The 13686-nt window shown below is 45.8% G+C and overlaps 1 protein-coding gene across 6 annotated transcripts in view; it reads left to right on the top strand.

The window, feature by feature from the left end:
* nav3 (neuron navigator 3) overlaps positions 1 to 13686 on the top strand; it is a 247046-nt gene that overhangs the window by 162072 nt on the left and 71288 nt on the right. For 5 of the 6 annotated variants that reach the window (XM_072710106.1, XM_072710122.1, XM_072710115.1 and 2 more), the window contains 3 exons: positions 2085 to 2202; positions 3033 to 3085; positions 12037 to 12109. In XM_072710106.1, the coding sequence (XP_072566207.1) occupies positions 2085 to 2202; positions 3033 to 3085; positions 12037 to 12109 (244 nt within the window). Of the gene's footprint in view, positions 1 to 2084; positions 2203 to 3032; positions 3086 to 4671; positions 4704 to 12036; positions 12110 to 13686 lie in introns of those variants that run through there. The other variant, XM_072710130.1, reaches the window with a different exon arrangement.

The following is a 13686-nucleotide window of genomic DNA, read 5'->3' as shown; positions in this document are numbered from 1 at the left end:
CGGTGAGAATCACTCTTTGGATCACACTGGGCACAGGTGACTTGTGGGTTTTTTTCTGCTTTTTTTTTTTTTTTTTTTGCGTCTGAGAGAATGACAGCTTGAGAGTCTCTTTTATGACACTGTAGCCTTTCTCCTCTTTTCTTCTGAGGATCCATTTGAGAAGCGTGGGGATGAGGAAGTTTAACCTTGGTTAAGTGTCCTCCGTCCTTCACTGTGACAATGCCATGCTCCGTAAAAGCGCATTTTCTGATCCTTCGCTTTCTTTGGCTGTGAAATGCATCAGGATCATCATTCTGCCTTGACTTTGCTCCCCGATAGACAGGGCAGGAGTGTAAGCAGAGCTCCAGGTGCCATTTGTTTGACTGAATGCCTAGATGTCCTTCGATGTGTTGCCAACGTTTGTGTAGCTGCTAAATCTTGTGCATGGTATAAAAGAACAAAATCCAATCAAAGTTTGAGCTCTGAATCTGTAGCAAAAAAGCTGATTATTTTCCCATAGATTTTCTGCTATTGGGATGCTGGTTGGATGTTTGTATACGACATGTAAGAATGTTTTTGGTTGCCTTTCACTTTACTTGTGGTTGAGTAAGAGGATCTGAAGTTGACCTCTCCCTTATGAAGTTGATTGTCCCACATATTCACCATTAATACAGTAACTCTTTGGCTGTTCCATGGCATTGGGGCGGGGGGGGGGGGGGGGGGTCGATCTTTTGCCACTTCCCTTTTTTGCGGCATGTGCTGTGCGTGATGTTTATTTACCAGGGGGGTTAACGGTCTTGTGGTCTCAGAGGGCGCTAAGGCAGCCCCCGTCTCGTCAAGCTGCGAGGGAACAAAACCACAACAGATGAGCCTTTGAACACTGGTGTCTTTGAAGGGCAGCTGAAAGCTCCCCCCCCCCCCCCCCAAATTGAGAATGAATGCAGTTACTAGGGCCAGGGCTGAGCCGGGGGTCCCTGTAACAAGTAAAACGTGGGATTAAGCAGATTAATAAGTATTTCTGTTTTTTTCTGATGTTGAGTGCCAGACCTTCAGGACCACATTGGTAGGTGTCTCATTGTCAGCATCTGCCTGGGAGGGAGGGAGTATGTTCCACTGTGCCTGAACGAAAACACCGAGCCAGGGGGGGCCACTGCTTCATCCAGCGTGGGAAATGAAGGGGGGAAAAACATTGTTGGGATTAATCGGCTCGTTAAGAGAGGTCGGCTTTTGAATGGGGTTTCCGGACCAGGCCAGGGGCTCCGCCGTTAAACACCTGAGGAATTCCTTCCCTCTGGTATGGGGAGAAAGGGAAGGCCCGATTCACACCACTCCATGCTTCCTAAAGGTCATGTGACGAGTTGTAAACAGACTTTGTGCAAGATATAAATATATCAGTTTTATTAGTTTTTCTGTCAGCATGTGTTTCTTTTCTGCTTGTGGGCATCAATAAGCGGCATCCTTTCACTTACTGGGTTCAATGAAACTGCGTTCCACATGGACGCGATATCAGAGTAAACAGCCAACATACATCACCCGTAGGCACTCTGACCGAGAAGCGTCCTGCAGTAGATCTGTTTCCTCCAGAAGGAAATCATTAGGTTTGGCCAAAAAAACTTGCTGGATTACTTCTATCTTAAAGAAAATCTTGTTTATGCAGAATATATTAGTTTTACATGCCAAGAGAAATGTCTCGTTTGAACGTCATTAGTCTTTAAAGTTCTGCCGATTCCCCTTGTCTGCAATGTGGATGTCATTCCCCGTGGTTTTACAGTCTGGCCTGATGGTCGATAGCTGTCTAATTATTTAGTTTCCACTAGAACTTCCCTTCAAATAGTCTGAGGTGTTTTCGTCACACGGCTGCCGGGTTAAGACGTAGTGTTTATTTTTATGTTTGGCTAACATGCTCTCCGTCTGGAGGAGACTGGCATGATCTGTGAGTGAGTGCCTATTTCATGACGATGCTATCAAAACAAACATGACTCATGCTGCATGTAGGGAAACGTTAAACTGCTGTAGAGCCCCAAGCATCTTGAGGTACAGAGTATTTTCCACACCTAGCTAGTGTAGCCAGCAGCCTTGTTAATGTGATTCTCTCGCCCCTCCAGATTTACACGGATTGGGCCAATCACTACCTGGCCAAGTCCGGCTGCCCGCGGCTTATCAAGGACCTGACGCAGGACATTGCTGACGGGGTTCTGCTGGCAGAGATCATCCAGATCATAGGTGAGAGCCCTTGTGGCTTGGATATACACACTTATATCACACATGTGCCCCAGCACCCATGTAGAAACAGATCTGCAGACTGAGAGGCAGAGAGATAACATTGCATGCGTATGCACGTGCTTTTAAAAAAAAGGCATGCACATATGCTCAATGCACACGATGCACATATGCATGCTCAATGCACATTATAGCTGCACGTATACATCCTGCATGCATGCATGCTCAATGCACATTATGCGTACAGGTATATGCATGCTTGTTGCCAGCACACTGGAGTCTGCATGAGAATCATGTGCATGTAGTCAGAAACCTGAAAGCTGTCCCACTGAGGACAGGGGCACCTTGCCTTGGGACCTTGGGTCTGCCTTGGGACGTCCTGCCTCAGGACCTTGGGTTTGCTACGGGGCACCCTGCCTTGGAACCTTGAGTCTCCCTGGTATGTCGGCCTCGGCCTAGATCTTGAACTAGAGGCTCGCTGAGGAGAACTGCCTGGCAGCACAAGAAATGGGACTGTGAGCCTTTGGGGCTCCATGGAACCATGTGTTTACCATGTGGGTTCCTCAACTGGCCTGAAGTGGTCCTTGCTAAACACCCCCCCCCCCCCAGTCATGGGCCACCGCCCCCTGTCGCCCCCTGATGTCAGAGAGAGTCTGGAGGACTGGTGCTCTATCTCTGTTGTTAATCCTGCGCTGAGGAAGGGGACACATCATGCTGCCAGGCAGACGTCCCCCGGAGGAGGGGGGCCTGGGGCAGAGAGGCCGCTCTGCAGGTTTGAGGGGTTACCTAACGGCCTCCCTGCCACACTCACACGGCTCCCCTTTCCCTTCCAGCTAATGAGAAGGTGGAAGACATCAATGGCTGCCCCAGGAATCACTCTCAGATGGTGAGTACAGCGTGTTACCTGAGTGGCTGCTCTGACTGACCCCTCGCTGCTCTGTGCATGTGTGTGCTCTGTCTCCGTGCGTTTGCCGAGTCTCCGTTCGTGTGCCGAGTCTCCGTGTGTGTGCCAAGTCTCCGTCTGTGTGCCGGGTCTCTGTCCATGTGCCGAGTCTCCGTTCGTGTGCTGAGTCTCCGTACGTGTGCCGAGTCTGTACGTGTGCCGAGTCTGTACGTGTGCCGAGTCTCCGTGCATGTGCCAAGTTTCTGTACATGTGCCGAGTCTCCGTGCGTGTGCCGAGTCTGTGTGTGTGTGAGTCCCTGCGTGTGCCAAGTCTCCATGAGTGTGCTAAGTCTCTGCGTGTATGCCAAGTGTCCATGCGTGTGTTGAGTCTCCATGCGTGTGCTGAGTCTCTATGCATGTGCTGAGTCTCCCTGAGTATGTCGAGACTCCATGCATGTACCGAGTCTCTGTGCATCGAGTCTCTTGCGCCGAGTCTCTGTGTGTGTGCTGAGTTTCTGTGAGTGTGCTGAGTTTCTGTGAGTGTGCTGAGTTTCTGTGAGTGTGTCGAGTAAGCAGAATTCCTCCACGAGGGGCCCATTTATCATATTCACTGCTGTCTTCTTAATGACATGTTGTTTCAGGTAGCTAAGCTTTGGGCCAATCAAAGTCAGTTGGTCAGTCGACAAATTGCATCAGAGATTATCTCCCAAGTTGTTGCCTTGAAATAAGGCCCCCAAAACTTCCCTCTGCAAATTCCCCAAGCCAAACACCTAATCTCAGTACATTCTGAGATGAATAATCGGCAAACCTCTTAATATTGTTCTGCTTGTGGACATTTTTATTTTCTTCTAAATCCAGGTGTTTTGCCTGCTGTAATTAAAAAAGGCTTTAACAGTTTCACCTCGTCATCTTTGATTCCAAGCTACCTCCTTGAAGTTTCCGCTAATCTTGGACTCCAAAGGGTGGAAGGGCTGTTCCGAGTGGGATTTGTGTGGCTGGACAGGGAGGTGGGTCTTGGACCTGGCTTGAGGCCCGGCGTGTATAAATGGAGTGGTTCTGGCCCACTGTAACCGCGCGCCGGTCGCTAAGGGCAGCCCCCAGCAACTCTACAGGCATCTGGCCGCAGCCGCCAGCCCTTTTTCCTGGGGGGGGCTTCCGCTTTGTTTCAGCCCCCACCCTGGTGCACTATGACTGTGCACCTGCTCATGAGGAAGGGGGGGGGGGTGCAGTGGTCCACCCCTTGGCCTTGGGGGTAAAAACTTCAATGCGAATGAGCAGAGCCCACAACGCCGATTTTGACTCGACTGGGTACCGGGGGCTCCGAGCAGCGTGATCGATCCGGGCTTCCTGGTGGTCGCCAACCCCCCTGGGAACCCCCCCCCCCAAGTTACAGGTAGGGACAGAAGGTTGTGGAGGACATGCGGCCACACGGCTCTGATGTTCTTTTTGTCTGGGTGTGTTTCTGAGGGAAAGTACAGTACCTTGTGGAAACTCCTGCAGAAGTGAAACTGGGCTGTGTGCTCCCTGTACTGTTGTTTACACTGGTTTGTGTAAGTGGTGCATTTTTCAGAGCCTTTGGAAGGATCTTAGTCACTAGTCTCAAGGACACAATTTGCTGAAGGTAAACAACATATTCATGTAGTCTTTATAGATAAACAATGATGCTTATAAGAAAGTGCCTCTCATGGATGTCAGCAAGGGCGTAGGAGAGCATTTGATAAAAATTTAAGTGCAATGGTCTATTTATTGGGGGTACGCGTCCCCCCTGGTTCCTGTGCCCCTGGATGTAGGTGCTGACATGGAAAAATTGATGCCTGTTTAAGAACCACGTTCACAAATCAGCATCCTTACCAAAAATGTGCCTTGACGCATTTACCATTCGGGTCGTTGCGGTTTTACCAAACTTCTTTGCACACATTACCTCAAATGCTTTGCAAGACTGGCATCAGGAAGATTTCCGCTTTTCGGTCGGGTCCTTCTCTGGTGCATTAATCATGGCCCGTAATCGCCCACGGAACACGCATCGCGCAGTGTTTCGGATACATGACCCGTTCCACGACCCAATGCTGAGGGCCGCGAAAGTGTGCGCGTCTTTAATCTTTCTGCATGGAGACTCACTAACCATGCGTTCCTCATTAACCCGATGCATTATGACAGAATATCCTTCACTGATGCATAACTGCAGTGCTGTTTGTGTTGAAAATATTTGATGGACAGGTGTGTGGGAGGCAGAGTGGGATTTAAAGCACCCAGCGTGTAAACTAATCTGCCTCATTAAACGGCTAATTAATGAACTGTAAGGCTGATCAAAGCAATACCTCCTGTTGCATAATATAGCAGTATTAAGTGCATCGGGGTTCACACACAAGGGGCTGGAGAATGCAGTCCATGTGAAGACAGGCCATTGGCAGGAAGGGTGACGTTTTGTTTTTATATACGTATACAGTATATACAGTATATATATGCTGTAGCAAGCTGCTTCATCATGCCACCTGGCGTGGCCAGCGCAGTAGAATTAACCAGTGCTTTGCTTGGGTGAAGCAGAGGAAATAATCTGGGCCCCATCTGTCGCCGGTCTGCGTGACAAAAAGACAGCAGCATCAACCTCCAGACAGCTTTATGTGCTGCTGTTACAAATAAATATTGTCAGCAAGCTACCTGTGGTAGTTATTTAGCTAGCAGTTTGCTTAAAGTCTCCAAGTGTTCCAACTTCAGACCTCAGCATGGCCCCTGCTGCCCCTTAAGCATTTTAATTGGCTATTTATAGTGGTAGTTCATTTACTGGTGTAATTTGAGTGCCCTGGGACTAAAACCAAAGACCTTGAGCTGAAGTTTGCATCTTTATGGCATGATCCTGAGAGCAGATGGTATGGCATTCATTGACCTTATGCCCAACAGGGTATAAAGTCTCTATTTCCACTTGTCTCTATTTCCATTTGTTTTGTCATTATAAGGAAAGAGCCTATTGCTTAAAAAGGGACTGATGTGTAAGTCGTTATCTGTGTTCAGCCTGGCTGAGCTGATGTTGGGCTGGGGTTTATGCAGACTGCTCTCTAAACGCTTTGCTCACACCTGCAGTACTGGCTATCTCTGCGTTTTTTAAAGTTGACTTCTCTATCTTCACAGTCCTGATCCATTCTGTCCTTTCATCTCCTTGATTTTAACTTTGATTGTCGGACATCCTCTGCGTTGGGTTTCGCTAAACCATTATGTCACTAAATCTGGAATCATTTAGGCAGCCCACTGATGCATAAAACTGCATGTTTGGTGCACCTTTCCACTCTGCCTGCTCCATGTGCCCTGCTCCAGGGTCAGGGCAGGAATTCACAGCAGCGTTAGGTGTTAATGGTCCCTGCGGCATTGCTGGAGACCATTACACTCTTCTTCCACCTTGACCATAACCGGAAAACTGCTCACTTGAAAGACCATGGGGTCTGCCGTCCGGTCCCATCCCTGTCTGTCCGAATCCAGCCGTTTAGCCTGGATCTGCTTTGATGCATCTGGCTTATGTGTGTATGAGTCTGACAGGGAAAATGGCAGCATTAAAATGAATCCTAAGGTCAAAGAGACTCCGCCAGCCGCCAGGGTCGCGATGATCGCTGGATAATTTCACGGGATCTGGAACACAGAGTAAATTCTGAGAGGCCCGGGCAGTCCTGAGGCCTGCAAATTGCTGTCTGTTTTTATTTGGTGGCGTGCGAGATGAGCATTTGCAGATCTCCGTTTCATTTGCTATTTCTGTCTCAACACATTGCCGGAGGAGCCATCTTCACATATCACATAAATAAACACGTTTGAGATGGAAATAAAAAGAACTTCCTAAAGAGGAAATCAGGTTTGTGATGATTCAGTAATTGTTCTAGTCTTGTAGCTTCATTGATATTTTTATTTGCGCCTTGAGTTTGCTCGCTAGAGTGCATGTCGCCTTTGCGAGAGCGCATGAAAGCTGGAGAATAACCTTCTGACGTGCTAAGAATGCGGTTACAATCATTCTCTAGTTTTCGCCTCTAACACCCACAGAGCATACAAATTTTGAGAATTCAAAGAGAAGTGAAACAGAAACTAGCAATATATAGGAACCCAAACACACTCGCTTTCACTTTAGTTTTTCATTTTCATTTGGTTAGCAGGTGCTTGTCTGTGATGGAAAGTGTATCGTTCACACATTTTGTTTTACATAAATGTATTTGTATACAGTGTTAAAATGTAATTTTCTATAAGCTTTTGTTTTGTGGGTTTTGACGTTTGTAATGTGCTATTTGCCTCACATGTATCACTTTGGACAAAAGCTTCTGCTGAATAAAATAAATAAGTAAATAACTTTTAATGGAATACCTACGATTTTCTGACGTCAAGCTATATCTTTCGTAGAGAAAAACGAATATCTGTGTTCCTCATGGTTATGAACCTTGGAGAACAAAGTGAGACATACTTACAGTAGCTTGATAAATATGGAGTCAGTATTAATTAATAAGCAGGAGATATGTACAGCACAGCCGATGATCCACAGGAATCCAAAGGAAGAATAACAAGTGCCTATAAATTATGGCAGGTTGTGACAATTAAGCATGAGGTTTGGTGGGACACTAGGAGGTGGGAGAAATGCATGTAAAGAAGGGGATTGTGGGTGATTGCGTGGAACACTTGTCAATGCAGTGACACTGTAACCATGGAAACAAACAGAGGCCTAAGTGTAATCATTGAATAACCACATGTTTCTGTACCATTACACAACATATAATCATTTTTGTTTTAGCAGCAAACATGGATACGTCATATGGCATTTATTAATGCAGGTGGGGCCTTTGTTTGCAGGCAAGACATTCACAGATCAGAAGTGACAACTTTTTCTGCATCTCAATCTTAAATTGATTTGGAATTTCATAGGGCCCACTAGAGTAGAGCTATCTACGTGTAAGGTCCTCGTCAATTCGTAGGCAGCTGAGATCTGATTGGTTCCCAGAGGGCCTCTTGCCCTGTCACTCACTGATTCAAGACATGTCATTGGCTATTAATAAATTTGACCCCTCTATATGGAATATGGCTTCTCTTAAGACTCCCCATATTAAAGAAAATCCTAGAATGATCCCGAAGCAGAAGGCTGTTAATGTGGTGTTTCTCCCGCTGGTCAGTTACCCGTGGTGACCCAAAGGCTGAGATGCCATAGGCCCCCAGACCAGCAGCGAGGGAAGTTAACTGGGGTCCCTGCTGCTCCTGGTTTACATGGAAAGAGTGCCGTCAAGCTGTTAGAGTTCAGGCTTCAAAGGCCCGTTGTGGTCAACTCAGCCTCTAAAAGAGTGATTAAAGCCTGTTAGTGCTGTAAAGCGTTTTAAGGACGCATGGCCTCAATAAAAACGATTGGGTTACTAATTAGACTTAAGCGGCCGCAAGAATTTATGGGCCATCAACAGGGCGTCATCTCCTCATTCGTCACCCTTCTGGGCGCTGGTGTTTTTGCAAAGGACGCTGGGATAGCCGACTCCAGTAAGGTGCTTGACATAAATCAAGGAGACAGTCCTGATACGCCGCGTGGCGAGCTTGCCGTAAACACCTTTTGTAAAAAGTGGCAGAGGCATGCCCCACTTCGCTCAGATCCCTGTCTGTGCACTTCAGACATGTTTTCTTTGCTTTCTGTTTGTGAGTTTGCACCACCTCTTGTGAAATATGCTCCCCCATCTAAAAGTCATCTCCAAAAATTTTAATATTGGAATGGCTGCAATATAGCATACCAAACAGCTGTTCATAAATTAATTTAATTACAAAATCATCTTTAAATTGTGTTATTTCACTCTTTATATATAATTATATTTAATGCATTGTCTCAGATTTTACGTTTTTTAGTTTTTTTATATGTGTTTGTATTTGACTTGATTATATCCATCCATCCATCCATCCATTTTCCAACCCGCTTATCCTTCTGGGTTGCAGGGACTTGATTATATGTCTAAGCAATTTCATCATTATCTTGCAGTTACACATTGTTTTGTTTCTTGTAATATCTGAAGGCTTGTATTCATTGAGATTCTGATTGTGATATGATTTTGATATAATATGACTTTGATTTAGGTGTTTCTTTTATTCGCACTGCATTGGACAACCGGATAATCGGAAAATCGCCTGAAACCTCATTTACTCCCTGGATTCTCTTCCTGAATAAAACTTCTGATTTATGATGTAAATGAATAGTGGTGGAAGCTCAGTCACATTATTCAGTGTACTGTGCATTGGATAGGTATCAGTGTTTTGTTGGGTTTGTTTGTAAGGTTAGGGCTGGGAAGGGGTTAGGGTTGAGATTAGGGTTTTTCCCATATAATTTCTGGACGGTCCCCACAAAGATATGATTACAAATGTGTGTGTGTGCGTGTGTGTGTGTGTGTAATTTTTTTGCCTGTTGCCCTATCAGCATTCATTATCCAAAAAGCTAAATTTACAACAGAATTCAAATGCATTATATGTGGCAGAATTGCCTTTTTATCGGATCATTCTTCTTTCCAAATTGCCTTTAATTATGTCTCTTGGATGCTGTTACAGAAATCTGCATTGTCCCGAATGATCAGTGTTTCTTCCAGAGCTGTTAAAAAAGCCACACTATTAAAAACATTGTTACCAAAATGACTCTTAATGAAAACAAAATGCAGAAATACTGCTTATCCTTCAAACATCCAATCCCCCAAATCGTTCCCATAATTGCATAGGCTGTTTGCCTGAACACAATTATAACATGTTCTGACAGTAAAAAATGGAATCACCTGACAAATAACGCTTTGTTCAGATGGTGGTAAAGCGTATAACTGCGTATTTGGGTTTGTAATTTAGGAGAATGACGCTCTGTGGTTGGGCTCATCCCCGGTGGCTCTTTGGGTAGCACTGAGGTCCTGCAACTCTGCGGTTGTGGGTTCAAATCCCCCCCCTTTGCTCTGTGTCTATTGACTTGGCATGGTTTCCCTGGATCATTTGGTTTTTCTCCATTGTGTTCCATAGCCCAAAAATGTGCAACGATGCGAACTGCTGTATCTGAATTGCCTATAGTGTGGAATAGTGTGTGACTCGTGATGGACTCAACTTCCCAAATAGCACATCGCTTATGCCAAACTATTAAGCAACGGGATAGTAATGAGAGGTCACTAATGAGCTTGGGTGGTAATATAGTATAATTAAGAGTTTTGGGTATACCACGATAATTCAGGTCTAGGCGATAAATGAAAATTTTTAAAATACCAGCAAAAAACAGCATACAGTGATGAAAGTATCTGTGATGGTATGGAGCGTCAGGCACCGCCCCAGCCTAGAACAGTATCTTAACACCTTAAATGCCGTTTTGCTTCCAGCCTGTGCCCCCATCTGCGGGGTCTGTTTACTCGTGTCACCCATTAGATGCTCACTTCCTCTGCCATGTGTTCCCCCATGTCGAGACATTGAGAACAGATGCGCTTTGTGATGACAAACCTGCCGCGAGATCACTGGAAATAATTACCGCAAAGCCATTAGGGAAAACATAAAGATGAAAAGTGTAATTAAAACCTATACGCAGAAACATGGGACATATCTGCCCCAAGGCGCTGCTTTAATTTGATCCGTGCTTGTTTTACACAAATGCATTTATAGTATTGTGGACCATCAGCTGTGTTGTGTTTGTTTTCTGGTTATGCTGTTACCAAATGGGTGTCCTTTATCTACCAAATCAAAAAATATGAGGAGCGTTAATCCTGTACATTTGAAGTGATCCAGTAGAGATTTCAAGTGGGGTGTGTGTGTGTGGGCCAGGTATATATTACATTGTGGGGACCAAATGTGTTGTGTTTTAACAGATCCTTGGTTCCATTTACTTAGTTACTGATGTCGGGCCACTGAAAGTCTTCCCTGTTCTCCCCCATTACGGGCTGCCTTGCCCAGCGGTAATTTATGTCCAGCTCCGTGTAATAATATGAACATTTAAATTACCAGGTAAAAAAACAAATCCATAATTTAATGTTAGAATCGATTCCCGAAGTGAAACATTTTGATCGAAATAATCGAATTTCCAGTATTAGCCTGCTCATCCTTAGCTTCTGGGCACAAGGTCCTGCTCATCCTTAGCTTCTGGGCACAAGGTCCTGACCACATTTTGGGCTTCTGCTGGTTCTTTTCCTTCTCCCTGGGGTGTGTGGAGCCTGCTGGCCATCATGGGCCATATCCTGCTTCTTTAAGAAGTGTGCACACATTTTTATTTTGTTCTGACCTCCAGCATCACGGTCTTGCTTGGATCCAGCAACACAGTCAAACCAGACATATTTCTCTGTACATTAGAGCATAAATTGTGCTTTTTCTTTCTTCTCAGACAGATTCAGGCCTTCGCATGATTTATGTGGTGTCATACTGGCTGAGAGACATGATAAAATTACTGTTTTTTACCACAAACAAACAAGTCTCTGTGGAATAGGGCCATTTCATCAGGCTCTTCGCGTGGCAAACAGGAAGTGATTCACGGAATGAGCCTGTTATGGGATTATCGTATAAACCAGCATGTTACAATGTCAGATGATGTAGGATCATGTGAATCTCACTGTTAATAGGCATGAATAGGTGTGGAAATGTGTGAACTGCGCTGGTTTGTGGTTGGTTACCCACTGCTGACCCAGTTCGGCCCTGACATGAAAGACTCCTTTAGTGAACGAGCGCCATATACAAACATGTCGCCGCTCTAGTCATCCCACGACAGACCATAGAACCTTCCAGTGTGTGTTGCCTTTTCACCCCCAGCGGCCAAGCTTGCATTCTTTCCCTTGAGCTGTCAATCGTGTCCGGGCGGCAACGCTCTGGCGTGGGTGGGTCGCCTGGCCTTGCCGGGGCATGTCCGCCTCGGGGGTCACGCCGGGGTCTGCCACAGACGAACAGTGTCTGCTTTGTGGGCAGTCGGTGTGGATCGCCCCGGCTCTCCGGGGCCGTCCTCACCGGGCGCGTGTCTTCTGTTCCAGATCGAGAATGTGGACGCCTGCCTCAGTTTCCTCGAAGCCAGAGGTGTGAACATACAGGGGCTCTCCGCCGAAGGTAAGAGGCTGTCTCGCCTGACATGGACCAGCCTTAGCATAGCAGTGAACAAGCATCTGCAGCTGGGCTTTTAACTTACAAGCAACAGCAAGACGTTAGAGATATATGTGTAAGCTTTGTGCTAATTTGCGGCTAACATGTCATTGTGGAAAATGAATTACTGAAAAATGTTTTTTTTTTTTACGTTTTACTGTCCACATGGGCGTTTGATGTTTTCAATGTAGTTGCCTGGATTAAGGTCGCGACCTAAAAAAAGCAGAGTTTGCAGGTCTGAAATATAGGACCTATGTGTATGTGTGTGTGGGTATATATATATACATGTTGCTATTTCTGTTGGGTTTCTACTCACTCATAGTGGGTAGGGCTTTCTTGTGTGCTGTGATGGTTGAGTGTTGTTTTGGGAAGGTTGATTTGAGGTGGGGGCTGGGGGCTGGGGGCTGGGGGGTGGGGGCTGGCACTGCATTAATGGAGTTTGCCATCAGCTTTTTACTAAGAGCTTGGAACCCACCTTTCAGTTGGGGTAAATTTTACGACCCCCCCCCCCCTTTAGAAAAAGCAGGGCTCGTTTGATGTGCCGCGAGCCTTTGAGACTTTTTCCAGCAAAACAAACCTGTTGTGGGAGCGTCGGGAATCACAAGGAGGGGGCTGCTGGCGGCTGTTAACCACTGAGCTGCCAGACATATGGAGGCATCAGACAGAGCAGGCAGTCCATGTGAGCCCCCCCACGCAGTATCGAGCTGATGCTTATTTTTACCTCTTTCCTGGTTTTCACTGGAGCCTGAAATATCTTGGTATAGCTTAATATATTATACGGGGTAAAATAAAATTACTGGCAAGAATGGTTAAGTATAGGCTAATGAACACATTCTCCAACATGATGCAGTTGTGTTTCCATAGTACTGTGAGGCCCAGAAATACATAAATTATATATTATTATATGTGTATACGTAATCAGTTTTAAAAAACAAGAGCATTCTGTAAATCAAAGTATTCCTACTATTCATAGCTATACCCGTAGTGTTACTCCTAGTCTACCTATATACACGTAACCTCCTCAATTGCATTGGTGATGCTACCTTAGTGTTTTCTGGATAATTTGGGGTGCCACTTTACAATAAGGCTACCCATGTAAAGAGTTTATGAATGGTTTATAATCTGGTTATGAATTAGGTTGTAACACTTTGTAAATTATTAATAGACAATTTTAAACACAGTTTACTTTTTATCAATGAGTTACTACCATTTACAAGTGGCAAAGGGAGCCTTATTGTAAAGTGGTACCTAATTTGGTTTGGACTAGTGCCCTCATGCAAGTAACGTTCTCCGGTTACTTTATGAGTATAGCCAGGACTAGGACCGCCAAGAACCCAGGCCAAGGTGCAGCCTGCGGTGTACTGAGAGCCAGGCCTCTGCTGGGGGCATGCTCTCCCTGTAGAGCAGTGGTTCCCAAACTGGGGGGCGCAGAGGTATTGCGGGGGGGCACACCAATGGGATAGCCTCAGGGGCATGTGCCACCCTAAAATAATCTCTTCACAGACTGGACGATTAACCAAATAAAGCAGCGCAACATTACAATA

Source organism: Paramormyrops kingsleyae, chromosome 1 (genome assembly GCF_048594095.1).
Source record: "Paramormyrops kingsleyae isolate MSU_618 chromosome 1, PKINGS_0.4, whole genome shotgun sequence".
NCBI classification, from domain to species: Eukaryota; Metazoa; Chordata; class Actinopteri; order Osteoglossiformes; family Mormyridae; genus Paramormyrops; species Paramormyrops kingsleyae.
The sequence above is the reverse complement of the archived record's forward strand: the minus strand, read 5'-3'. Positions and strand labels throughout refer to the sequence as shown.